This window comes from Gadus morhua, chromosome 16 (genome assembly GCF_902167405.1).
Source record: "Gadus morhua chromosome 16, gadMor3.0, whole genome shotgun sequence".
NCBI classification, from domain to species: Eukaryota; Metazoa; Chordata; class Actinopteri; order Gadiformes; family Gadidae; genus Gadus; species Gadus morhua.
In genome coordinates, this window is record NC_044063.1 from 1,479,663 (window position 1) to 1,492,162 (window position 12,500).

Below are 12,500 nucleotides of genomic sequence, written 5' to 3' on the forward strand. Positions count from 1 at the left end.
GGACGTTCCTCACAGCGTTCCTCCGGACGTTCCTCAAAGCGTTCCTCAGGACGTTTTCTCAGGACATTCCTCAGGACATTCCTCACAGCGTTCCTCACAGCGTTCCTCAGGACGTTCCTCACAGCGTTCCTCAGGACGTTCCTCAAAGCGTTCCTCAGGACGTTCCTCAGGACATTCCTCAGGACATTCCTCACAGCGTTCCTCACAGCGTTCCTCAGGACTTTTCTCAGTCGTTCCTCACAGTGTTCCTCACAGCGTTCCTCAGGACGTTCCTCAGGACATTCCTCAGGACGTTCCTCGCAGCGTTCCTCAGGACGTTCCTCACGACGTTCCTCAGGACGTTCCTCACAGCGTTCCTCAGGACGTTCCTCACAGTGTTCCTCAGGACGTTCCTCACAGCGTTCCTCAGGACGTTCCTCACAGCGTTCCTCAGGACGTTCCTCACAACGTTCCTAAGAGACGTACCTTGGCATCTTATGAATGACCTTTGATGCCTGGTTCCTTGTATCTGGGTTATTATGGGATAGAAGTTCCTCTGCGCCGTCCAGGGTGAACATCACAACGTTCCTCTCTCCTCTGGCGACAGAACCCCGGCCTCCCGTAGCAACGAGCCCCACTGCTGCCGGGCAACAGGCCCGTTGTCGGGGACGATGACCCCTGCCCCATCCACAGCTGCTCAGCTTTCCCCACAATGCCTTGCAGGGCGGAGCTCAGAGACCAGAAGGTCAAACACCCAGCCCACTGGGATGACCCATGGTCCCTGAGGGGGAGGAGGAGGGGGAGGAAGAGGAGAGGAGGGGAGAGGAGAGAGGAGAGGAGGGGAGAGGAGGAGAGGAGGAGGGGGAGGAGGGGAGAGGAGAGGAGGGGGAGGAGGGGAGAGGAGAGAGGAGAGGAGAGGAGAGGAGAGGAGAGGAGGGGAGAGGAGAGGAGGGGAGAGGAGAGAGGAGAGGAGGGAGAGGAGGAGAGGAGGAGGGGGAGGAGGGGAGAGGAGAGGAGGGGGAGGAGGGGAGAGAGGAGAGGAGAGGAGAGGAGGGGAGAGGAGAGGAGCGGAGGGGGAGGAGAGGAGGGGAGAGGAGAGAGGAGGAGAGGAGGGGAGAGGAGAGGAGGGGAGGGGAGAGGAGAGGAGGGGAGAGGAGGAGGGAGAGGAGAGAGGAGAGGAGGAGAGGAGAGGAGGGGAGGAGAGGAGGGGAGGAGAAGGAGGGTGAGGAGAAGAGAGGAGAGGAAAGGAGGAGAGAGGAGGCAGGAGGAGAAGTGGAGGAGGGGGATGAGGAGAGAGGAGAGGAGGGGAGAGGAGAGAGGAGAGGAGAGGGGAGACAACATAATACAGGAGGAGGGGGGTCTGAGAGGTGCCTCTGTGGAGATGGACTCTGAGAGAGAGCTCCAGTGTCCAGTGGGACACTTGCACCAGATATACATGTTATCATAGTGTTATCATGTTATCATCATGTTATCATCATGTTAACATTGTGTTATCATCATGGTATCATCATGTTATCATAGTGCTATCATGTTACCATTATGTTATCATCAAGTTAACATCATGTTAACATTGTAATATCATCATGTTATCATCGTGTTATCATCATGTTATCATCGTGTTAACATTGTGTTATCATCATGTTAACATTGTGTTATCATCATGTTAACATTGTGTTATCATCGTGTTATCATCGTGTTATCATCGTGTTATCATCGTGTTATCATCGTGATATCATCGTGTTATCATCGTGTTATCATGTTATCATCATGTTATCATCATGTTGTCAAGTTAGACTCAAAATAAGTACTCAGCAAGGCAGTGTGTTGGAGAATGGTGTGTGTGTGTCTGAAAATTTTTTGTGTGTGTGTGTGTGTGAGAGGGAGAGAATGCTGTGTGTGAGAATGTTCTGTGTCTATGTTTGTGTATGTGAGAGAACGGTGGGTCATTTGGTGAATCAGCAAGTTGATGAAAGGCTCCGTATTATTGATCGTTCTCGCCCCTCCTCTTTTCTCTCTCCTCTTTTTCCTCTTTCTTTCTTTAAATTGAATTATTATTGTGGCTTACAGGATTAATTCTCTCTGCCTCCCACACATAGACGCACACGCACATGTGCACGCACACACACACACACACACACACACACACACACACACACACACACACACACACACACACACACACACACACACACACACACACACACACACACCCCACCTTGCTAAACAGGATAACACAGAACTTCTCCCCTCTCCCCCCTCCCCCCCCCTCCCCCCTCCCCCCTCCCCCTCCCAGGGGACTGCAGGGACTATAAAGTCACAGAAAAGCACATCTTCCTACTCCTCCATTTTGTTCCATTTCCACAACAATGATGGACCGAAGGTTCTCACGCTGCAGTGACACACACACACGCACGCACGCACGCACGCACGCACGCACGCACGCACGCACGCACACACACACACACACACACACACACACACACACACACACACACACACACACACACACACACACACACACACACACACACCACAAACACACATTCACAAGCACATGCGCACATTTACAGACAAATGTAAACACAAACAAATGCAAAGACACACAGATGCACTCACCCCAACACGCACACACAACACACGTAAACACATAACTGTGTTGACGGTATCTGACAGTAGGGACAGTAGACAAAACAACACTGTTTCTTTTATTGACAGTAAACAGAATCTCAGTCTATTTTCTTCTCAACTAAACTTAATTCAATTCAATTCAAACAGCCTTCTCTCTATGTCTCTCTCTCACCCTCTGGAGAGAGAGAGAGAGAGAGAGAGAGAGAGAGAGAGAGAGAGAGAGAGAGAGAGAGAGAGAGAGAGAGAGAGAGAGAGAGAGAGAGACTCTCTCCTCCTCATCATCTACTACCTCTTTCCTCCTCATCCATTAACTCTCTCCTCGTCCTCTTCTAGTAACTCTCTCCTCCTTATCACCTACTAACTCTCTCCGCCTTATCATCTACTACCTCTCTCGTCTTTATCATCTAGTAACTCTTTGTAATTAAATTGGTCCCCCATCATAATTTTGGGGATTCGAACTTAGTGGCCGCCGCTGGCTGGGGTCCAGAAGCCAAACTAACACTAGAGGGTTGTTAGTTAGATGTGCTGAGCTGCGGACGGGACTCCTCTCGAGAGCCATCCGCGGTACCGCTGCCCTCTGGCGGCGCACGGGAGAACTACACCCACAGTGGCGTAGTCTCTTCTTATTATGAGCACAGACCCAGTAGTAGCTGCCGCTATTTCCGAAAATATATGTCTTCGTTCCTCATGCTACAGATCGAAACTAGAGGAGGTTAGATCATGATACTTTTAAACGGTTATAAAGATCTTTGATTCTTGTTACGTCTTTCTTCAGGAGACCCGTTCCATTTCCTTTTAGGTCCAGCTCCTCTCCCCTCTTTCCGTCTCTGTTCCACTCTGATGTTCCTCCTGCTGGCTTGAAGCTTCACTCGAGAACGACAGCGTTCTGCGTGTAGCCATGTGGAACTTTTATGTATGATGAAACCACGTTGAATAAAACTCAATCTAACATTGTTTTACTCTCTCCTTCTCAAACTCATCTGTCCATTCCTACCTCTCTCCCTCCCAACCCTCCGCCAAACCCCCACCCCCCTCCATCCCTACTTCCATTACTCCCCTCCCTCCATCTCTCCTCTCTCTTTTTCTCCTTCTCTCTGCCTCCATCCCTCCCTCCTCTCCCCCATTTCTCCCTCCTCCTCCTTACCCTCTGGTCTCATAAATAACTCCATCTCTCCTGCTCTCTCCCTCCCTCTATCTCTCCTCTCCCTCCCTCCCTCCCTCTCTCCTCTCCCTCTCCTCTCCCCTCCCTCCTCTCTCTCTCCCTCTCTCTCTCTCTCTCTCTCTCTCTCTCTCTCCCTGCATCTCTCCTCCATCTCTCTCCCTCCCTCCATCTCTCCTCTCCCTCCCTCCCTCTCTCCCTCCATCTCTCCTTCTCTCTCCCTCCCTCAATCTCTCTCCCTCCCTCCTCTCTCCCCCATCCCTCCCTCCTCCTTACCGTCTGGTCTGATCATCATGAAGGGTCTCCACTCCTGAATCTAGAAGACAAACCTTCAGTCAGAGTGACGTCCGCTGATTGAAACACTCAGCCCAGCCGGCCAGTTCTTCAAGAAAAATACCTCTTTATTTCTTTATAAATCCACATAGTTGTATCTATGAAAGCAGAAAATCCCCATTTTTGTATCTTGTACTTTTTTAACCTTATGGTGGCCGTTTCGTTTTGTAATATTCAAAGTAAGACGTTGGTATGAAACCACAGGACTCCGATGTCACAACACAGACACTGCACACAGCAACATGACGCTGGGGGGCCCCGGCCCCCCCATGGAACAAACGTCTTCATGGGGGGGGGGGGGGAGGGCCACGCCCGGCCCCCCGCGGAACAAACGTCTTCATGAGGAGGGGGGGGGAGGGCCATGCCCGGCCCCCCGCGGAACAAACGTCTTCATGGGGGGGGGGGGAGGGCCACGCCCACCCCCCCATGGAACAAACGTCTTCATGGGGGGGTGGGGGGGGGGTCAGCTCCACAGAGTCTCTAGACCAACACGGACCCCCACTGAACCCACACCGGCCCTCATGGCTCTATCCTGGGCCAGCCGGGGGGGCGGGGGGGTCCGGGGGGAGTTGGTGGTCCAGGGGGGGGGCGAGGTCTGGGGTGGGTAGGGGGGAGGACCTCGCCCAGCCGCTGCCGGGTCTCCCGTGGTGACCGCAGAGGAGAAGGTGGAGGAAGAGGAGAGGAAGAGGAGGAGGAGGAGACGAAGAGGAGGAGGAGGAAGAGGAGGAGGAGGAGACGAAGAAGAGGAGGAGGAAGAGGAGGAGGAGGAGACGAAGAGGAGGAGGAGGAAGTGGAGGAGGGTGAGACGAAGAAGAGGAGGAGGAGGAAGAGGAGGAGGAGGAGGAGGAGACGAAGAGGAGGAGGAGGAAGAGGAGGAGGAGGAGGTCAGGGGAGACGAAGAGGAGGAGGAAGAGGAGACGAAGAGGAGGAGGTCAGGGGACGGACGGTAAAGTGCTCCAAGAGTTCGAGGTCGGGTTCATCAGTCGGTGCTTTGAGGCCAAAGGTCAACCCACGTGTCCAGGCCAGGAGGGGGGGGGGTGGCGGGGGTCCTCCTCCTCCTCCTCCTGGTGTGAGGGGAGGGGCTCTGGGACCGCGTCCAGCCAGACACAGGACGCCCCCTGGCCCCACTGAGGTCCTCAGGTCCGTCCAGGCCACCCCGGCCTGCGGTGCGTCATGAGGTCACTTCCTGTCCGTGGGGCCTGGGGGTCATGTGATCAGGTGTGTTCCTGGGAGGGGGCGGGGCTCGGGGGGTGGGGGGGGGCGTGGTCGGGGCCCTCCTGCTGTCTGGTCTCGGGGGAGGGGCCTGTGAGTCCCACCCGGATGGACCACCTGGGGGAGGGAGAGAGTCAGTACAGACACGCAGCGGCGGAGGGTCAATAGGGGGCGCTAGGGCGCCGCCCCTCCGTGAATCATTCACTTGAATATATCTGCCAACTATTAATCAACTATTATCAATAAGAAGTAAATCAACTAAAATACATAGCGTTTATCCGCGTTTAATTGTGTGATATACTTGTCACTGCCAGCAACCATTTAAATGCGTCTGAACGTCAATGATTTGGGCTAGGCGAGTTATTGGTCATTCGAAATAAAGCCCTCCTCCAAGTCAGGGGCGCCGGCCACGTTGAAGTCAATCTAAGCTCGCTAACTTTTTGCTGTCTGTCAAGCAGAGACAGCTTTTCATTGGCGCAAGAAAACTCGCCCTCGGGTCGCACCAGTGCGCCCCAGGCCAATGGTATCGCTTTTCTTTTTTGTTATCACCACATGATTGGACAATTCAGCGAATCAATCAAATAGGCTACCTCCCTCAGCAGCATTCGTGCAACACAACATGTAGAGAAGAGATCGATTGCTAACTAGCAGAGAGTTGTAAGCACTTTCCACCCATTTCAGCGGAGGAAAGGACTCCCCAAGCAATGTTGTACTTAAAAGGAGCAAGTAAGGTACATATTAATTTAGTCTTTCGGCAGCAATGGGTCAAATAGCAATGGCTGGTGGAATGACCATAAAGTAGGTCTGTATATGCAGTGTAAGCTTGTCCAGGCCCTGCAAGTCAGGATGTAGGCTATGAATCTGAATGAATAGTAGGTTATTGGTAATAGGTATAGTGGCCATCCCCAGAATGCACCAGAATACAGGAAATCAAATCTATTAAATTAAAAAAAAATTATGGGGGGGGGGGGGGGCAACCCCAGACCCCCTGTCTATTACTGTGCCCCACCAACATTTTTGATCACCAGCCGCCACTGCCGACACGTGATTGGCTGATTGGTGGACCCACAGGAGCACCGATTGGCTCTGGGTTGAAGTGTGGTTCCTCTTTGTTCACGTTTCTCACGAGTATTCTATTCTTGATGTATTTCATTCCTGATTTACTTTGGACCCTGTAAAGCACTTTGAGCGGCCTTGTGTCTGAATTGTGCTGTATAAATAAACATGCCTTGCCTTTAATTAAAACAGTTAATAATACAAACTGAAAAACATCAGGAGTAAGAGACAAACGAGAGGAAATCTAGAGCATAGGAGAGGAGGGGGAGGGAGGGGAGTGAGGGGGGAGAGGATAGGGGGGAGAGGGGAGAGGGGGAGAGGGGGGGAGAGGAGAGGGGGGAGACAAGGAGAGAGGGGAGAGAGGAGAGGGGGAGAGGGGAAAGGAGGGAGAGAGGAGAGAGGGGAGAGGGGAGAGGGGGGGAGAGAGAGTGGGGAGAGGGGGGAGAACAGGGGGAGGGAAAAGGAGTGGAAGGAGGAAGTCGACATAATGCAGTGGCACCAATCTGTCTTATGTCGGCCCGGTTGCTACACACACACACACACACACACACACACACCCACCCACCCACACAGACACACACACACACACACACACACACACGCACACACGCAAACAAGCACATGCACCCACACAAGCGCGGATACACATGCACACACACATCTCCATACCAGTCCAATGCTCTCGCCCTTCTCTTTCTCTCTCCCATTGTCGCCCTCACTTCCTTTTTGTCCATCTGTCATAAATACGTTCGTATATTTACACAGACAGCCTGACAGACAGATTAATGGATGGATGTATCTATCTCTATGTCTGTATATCCATCTCAAATGTTTCAAATACACAGAAACACGAGAATCTGCCTTTTATTAGTTACCACCAGGTGTCACTGTTGCACTGCCGGCTAAGTTGGTGCGGCGCTTCATGCGTCTAAGAAAAACACTACACACGCGCACGCACGCACGCACACACACACACACACACACACACACACACACACACACACACACACACACACACACACACACACACACACACACACACACACACACACACACACACACACACACACCACAGAGAGTGTTGTATAGAATGAGGCGGAATACCTTGTGTAAATAACAGGGGTATTGAATGTTCTATAAATATCACTCCTGAGGTTGTGTGGGTGTGTGTGTGTGTGTGTGTGTGTGTGAGAGTGTGTGAGTGTGTGTGTGTGTATTTCTGGTGGAGGCTAATGGTGAACAATAACATCTGAAATTGTTTGCATAAAATCAATCACAAATCCATCAGCTCGATTTGTGGACGAGAGGGATTGATAGGAGTAATAGATTAATGATGGAAGGAGATGGAGAGATGTGGGGCTGAAGGGTGGAGGAGGGGTGGAGGAGGGGATGGTGGAGGGGCTGATGGAGGAGTATCAGAGAGAGCCAGTGTGTGAAGCAGAGATGGTGCAGACAGGAGAGTTTGACAGACAGCAAGGAGATAGAAGATAGAGATAGGAGAATACCGCCACACCTCAGCCGTCGCCCCGGACCCTGAACACAGACCTCCTCCAGCACCTCTGGGCCAGAACCACACCTCTCTCTCTCTCTCTCTCCAGCACCTCCTCTGGGCCAGAACCACACCTCTCTCTCTCCAGCACCTCCTCTGGGCCAGAACCACACCCCTCTCTCTCTCCAGCACCTCCTCTAGTCCAGAACCACACCTCTCTCTCTCCAGCACCTCCTCTGGGCCAGAACCACACCTCTCTCTCTCCAGCACCTCCTCTAGTCCAGAACCACACCTCTCTCTCTCCAGCACCTCCTCTGGGCCAGAACCACACCTCTCTCTCTCCAGCTCCTCCACTGGGCCAGAACCACACCTCTCTCTCTCCAGCACCTCCTCTGGGCCAGAACCACACCTCTCTCTCTCCAGCACCTCCTCTGGGCCAGAACCACACCTCTCTCTCTCCAGCACCTCCTCTAGGCCAGAACCACACCTCTCTCTCTCCAGCACCTCCTCTGGGCCAGAACCACACCTCTCTCTCCAGCTCCTCCACTAGGCCAGAACCACACCTCTCTCTCTCCAGCACCTCCTCTGGGCCAGAACCACACCTCTCTCTCCAGCTCCTCCACTAGGCCAGAACCACACCTCTCTCTCTGCTGAGCTCCTCCACTAGGCCAGAACCACACCTCTCTCTCTGCTGAGCTCCTCCACTAGGCCAGAACCACACCTCTCTCTCTCTCCAGCACCTCCTCTAGTCCAGAACCACACCTCTCTCTCTCCAGCTCCTCCACTAGGCCAGAACCACACCTCTCTCTCTCCAGCACCTCCTCTAGTCCAGAACCACACCTCTCTCTGCTGAGCTCCTCCTCTCGTTCTCCTCTCCCCTCTCTCCTGCCCCCACACCGTATTCAGCTGAAGACTCTGTCCCTCTTTGTTAATATCACAACGAGGAGGCGGCCTTCACCGGGCCGTCTCCTGTCGGACCAGCAGTCTGTGGGCTCCAGGACGGGACTCATGTCCAGCCCAGCCTGCTCCAGCAGCGACCAGCTGGAGGAAGGCTGCCCTCCACACACCGGACGTAACACCTCCTCCAACGCTCCCTAACGCTCGGGGTCCCGCTTCCTCCTTTCAGCCGGCACAGGGGAGACCCCCGGCGAGGAACCCCCACACCGCAGCCGAGGGGGGCTCCCTGCTGGGAGGGGGGGGGGCTGTAAGGGGGTGGAGAGGAGAGGGGAGGGGGAGAGGAGGGGGAGAGGAGGAGAAGGGAGGAGGAGAGGAGAGGGGAGACAACAGAGGAGGTTGAGGAGAGGGGAGAGGAGGGGGGAGGAGGAGAGGAGGGGGAGGTGGAGAGGAGAGGGGAGACAAAAGAGGAGGAGAGGAGGAGGTGAAGGAGGAGGAGGTGGAGAGTAGGAGGAATGCTACGACCTTGAAGAGAAATCCAAGCGACAACATAAAAACCAAGCAAAGAGAAAGAGGGAGGGAATGAGTGGGAGGGAGAGAGAGGGAGGAAGAGAGAGAGGGAGCGAGGGAGAGTGTGAGAGAGGCAGATAGAGTAGGAGGCAGCAGAGATATCTCTCCTCTCTTTAAGTTGTAGTAATATCAGACAATTCCTTCCTCTTATGCCCGCCCCCTCCTTGAGTGACAGCAGGATGCATGGATGCTGTGTTCTGCTGGGTCTGAGCCTCTCAGGGTAACAGCACCCACAGCACCCGACTGACGGCTCAGCGGCGGGTGTCTCTGCGCCCCCCGGAGACGGAGGAAGCTCTTCTTTGGACAAATGAATACAAAGGAATGGTTTTGTAATTGATTTATCAGATCTGTATTCAGCGAGAGCCTTTCTGGAGCGCAGAGCAAGGCGCGGCCCAAGGATCCACTCAGATGGATGAATGGAAAGAAGCAGCTTTTATCGGCAGCCCTGTTGCAGCTACGTCTGAGATGGCTCACGTCTTCTACAGCGGCGTTCAGGCTGACTGAGGTCCTCCAGTGCCGCAGAGTGCCGTCTCCCTCTCAGCGGTGTGGTTCGCTGAAGGAGTGCCGTCTCTCTGTGGACGGGTTACTTCCACAGAGAAGCACGGCTGAACTCAGATCTGGTGTACCCCAACCTGAGCTAGGGGAGATCACGGTGGTCTGTCAGGGTCCCGGACCACAGACCCTCCCTCTCACCCGGCCAGCAGGGGGTCTCTGGACCGTCTGCAAACGGTCTAGAACGCCACCTCAAGGCGGCTGACAAGTCCAGGTCCAGCAGGAGAGCTCACACCAGGAGCAGGCTCTGCTGTCGATTGAGCACACTGTGATCGCTCTGGACTGAACACATTCTGCTCTGGTCTGAACACACTGTCCTCTGGTCTGAACACACTGTCCTCTGGTCTGAACACACTGTCCTCTGGACTGAACACACTGTCCTCTGGACTGAACACACTGTCCTCTGGACTGAACACACTGTCCTCTGGTCTGAACACACTGTCCTCTGGTCTGAACACACTGTCCTCTGGTCTGAACACACTGTTCTCTGGACTGAACACACTGTTCTCTGCTGTGGTCTGAACACACTGTGCTCTGGTCTGAACACACTGTGCTCTGCTGAGACTCACCAGTGACAGAGGCCCGTCTGCATCGTAAGGTCGGCTTTGGCTTCAGGCACTGGCAGCAAATCAAAGAGAAGGGGGCGGGCGTTGGAGTATTGGTTGGGGTTTATTGATTGGTGGGTTGTGGGTTTGATTGTCCGTGGGTCGTGTGTTATTGAGAGATGGCGTCGTCGTCGTGGGCGGGGTTTAAATCCACCACCGTGGTCCCCCGGAGAGAAGACCCGCCCTCTGTTGCCATGGACGACGACGGCTGGCCTTTATTGCATCCGCCACCTGGGAGTGGAATACAGGGAGGAGTCACAACGGAACAGGGAGGAGTCACAACGGAACAGGAAGGGGCCACAACGGAACAGGGAGGAGTCACAACGGAACAGGAAGGGGCCACAACGGAACAGGGGGGAGTCACAACGGAACAGGGAGGAGTCAGAACGGGACAGGCAAGGTCAAAATGGGACAGGGAGGAGTCACAACGGAACAGGGAGGGGTCAGAACGGAACAGGGAGGAGTCAAAAAGGGAACAGGGAGGAGTCAGAGGGGAATGTGTGGAGTCAAAACAACACTGGAAGGAGTCAAAATTGAATAGGAAGTAGTCATAGTGGAATAGGCGGAGTCAAAAGGGAACAGGGAGGAGTCAGAGGGGAACTGGGAGGGGTCAGAAGTTAAGAGGGAGGAGTCAGAACGGAACAGGGCGGTGAAGGAACGGAACAGGGTGGAGTCAGAGGAGACGAGGGAGGAGTCAGAAGGGGAGAGGGAGGAGTCAGAAGGGAAGAGGGAGGGGTCAGAACGGAACAGGGAGGGGGCGGAAAGGAAGAGGGAGGGGTCAGAGGGGAAGAGGGAGGGGTCGGAGGGGAAGAGGGAGGAGTTTGGAGGGACCAGGAGGAGGGACCATCACAGTGCTGAGGTGCTGGACCTACAGACCTGGTCCCGGGGCGGAGGAGGCCCCGGTGGGGGGCAGAGCGAGCCCGCTGGCGCCCCCGGCCGGGCCCCCGCCCCCGTTGGTCTGGGAGCACACGTTGCTATGGCGCGAGGCGGACTTCTGCTTGTAGTGGTTGCTATGGAGCTTGTACTTCATCAGCAGGATGAAGATGAAGACCAGGACCGAGGCCACGATGATCCCCCCGATGATGATGATCATAGTGCCCCCCAGGAACTGAGACACACACACACACACACACACACACACACACACACACCACACACCACACACACACACACACACACACACACACACACACACACATTAGAGGGACAGGTCCACTTCTGACTCAAACATTTCCAGTGGCCATTGTGGGGGTTTACATGTTGACGATGATTACACATGCAGATAAAAAACCAGACAGGCAGACAGATGAACAGACAGGTGAACAGACAGGCAGAACGATGGACATGCAGACAGACAGAGAGAGAGGTGGACAGACAGGTGGACAGGCACAGGCAGAGAGACAGGTGGACAGACAGGTGGACAGGCACAGGCAGACCGACAGGCAGCCGACAGGCAGATAGACACACAAAGACAGATAGATGACTCATAGTGACACATGACTTGTTGTCTCAGTCTGTCCTTGGATCGTTTGCACTTCAAGCTAAGTATGTAGCAGTCTAGCTTTGATTAATACTTTTGAAATACTTTCTTTGAAGGACAATATTGTGACTAATTGTCTTTGACAGATTAATCTTGAAAAACAGGCCAACTTTCTTCTTGTTTGGAAATGAATTATACATTACAATAAGAGTCAACAGTTAATGGAAAACCTAATTAATTAGATTCCATTAGCTTGAACAATCCCCAGACCAATTAAACCATAAAACGTAAAAATAATTATACTCGTGGAATTAGTAGTTTGCATAGTATAAAGTGTGAGATATTATATTATTGCCAAAAAGATTATGTAATCTATGCAAACAAAATGGTACAAAAGTTTCTGCTTAGGTTTTTAAACTGTCTCTCTCTCCATCTGCTAGGAACAGATGTATACATAGCAGGCGTTAATTACTATTATCTATATATATATTCAGTGAAGTCTTGTGGCGTCCTTCCCCCTGGTCTACTGTGGAGTTCTCCCTC

At 53.4% G+C, this 12,500-nt stretch overlaps 1 protein-coding gene across 2 annotated transcripts in view; it reads right to left on the reverse strand.

The window, feature by feature from the left end:
• Positions 1-4,967: 4,967 nt before the first annotated feature.
• The window catches only part of si:cabz01090165.1 (LRR and FN3 domain-containing protein), a gene marked incomplete at its 5' end in the record, with an annotated part of 23,213 nt that continues 15,680 nt past the window's right edge, over positions 4,968-12,500 (reverse strand). Inside the window, 3 exon segments of one of the 2 annotated variants that reach the window (XR_003973398.1) lie at positions 4,968-5,428; positions 10,442-10,708; positions 11,354-11,585. Coding sequence is in view for 1 of the 2 variants with exons in the window: in XM_030337283.1 (XP_030193143.1) it covers positions 10,587-10,708; positions 11,354-11,585 (354 nt within the window). 2 annotated transcript variants of the gene reach the window in all.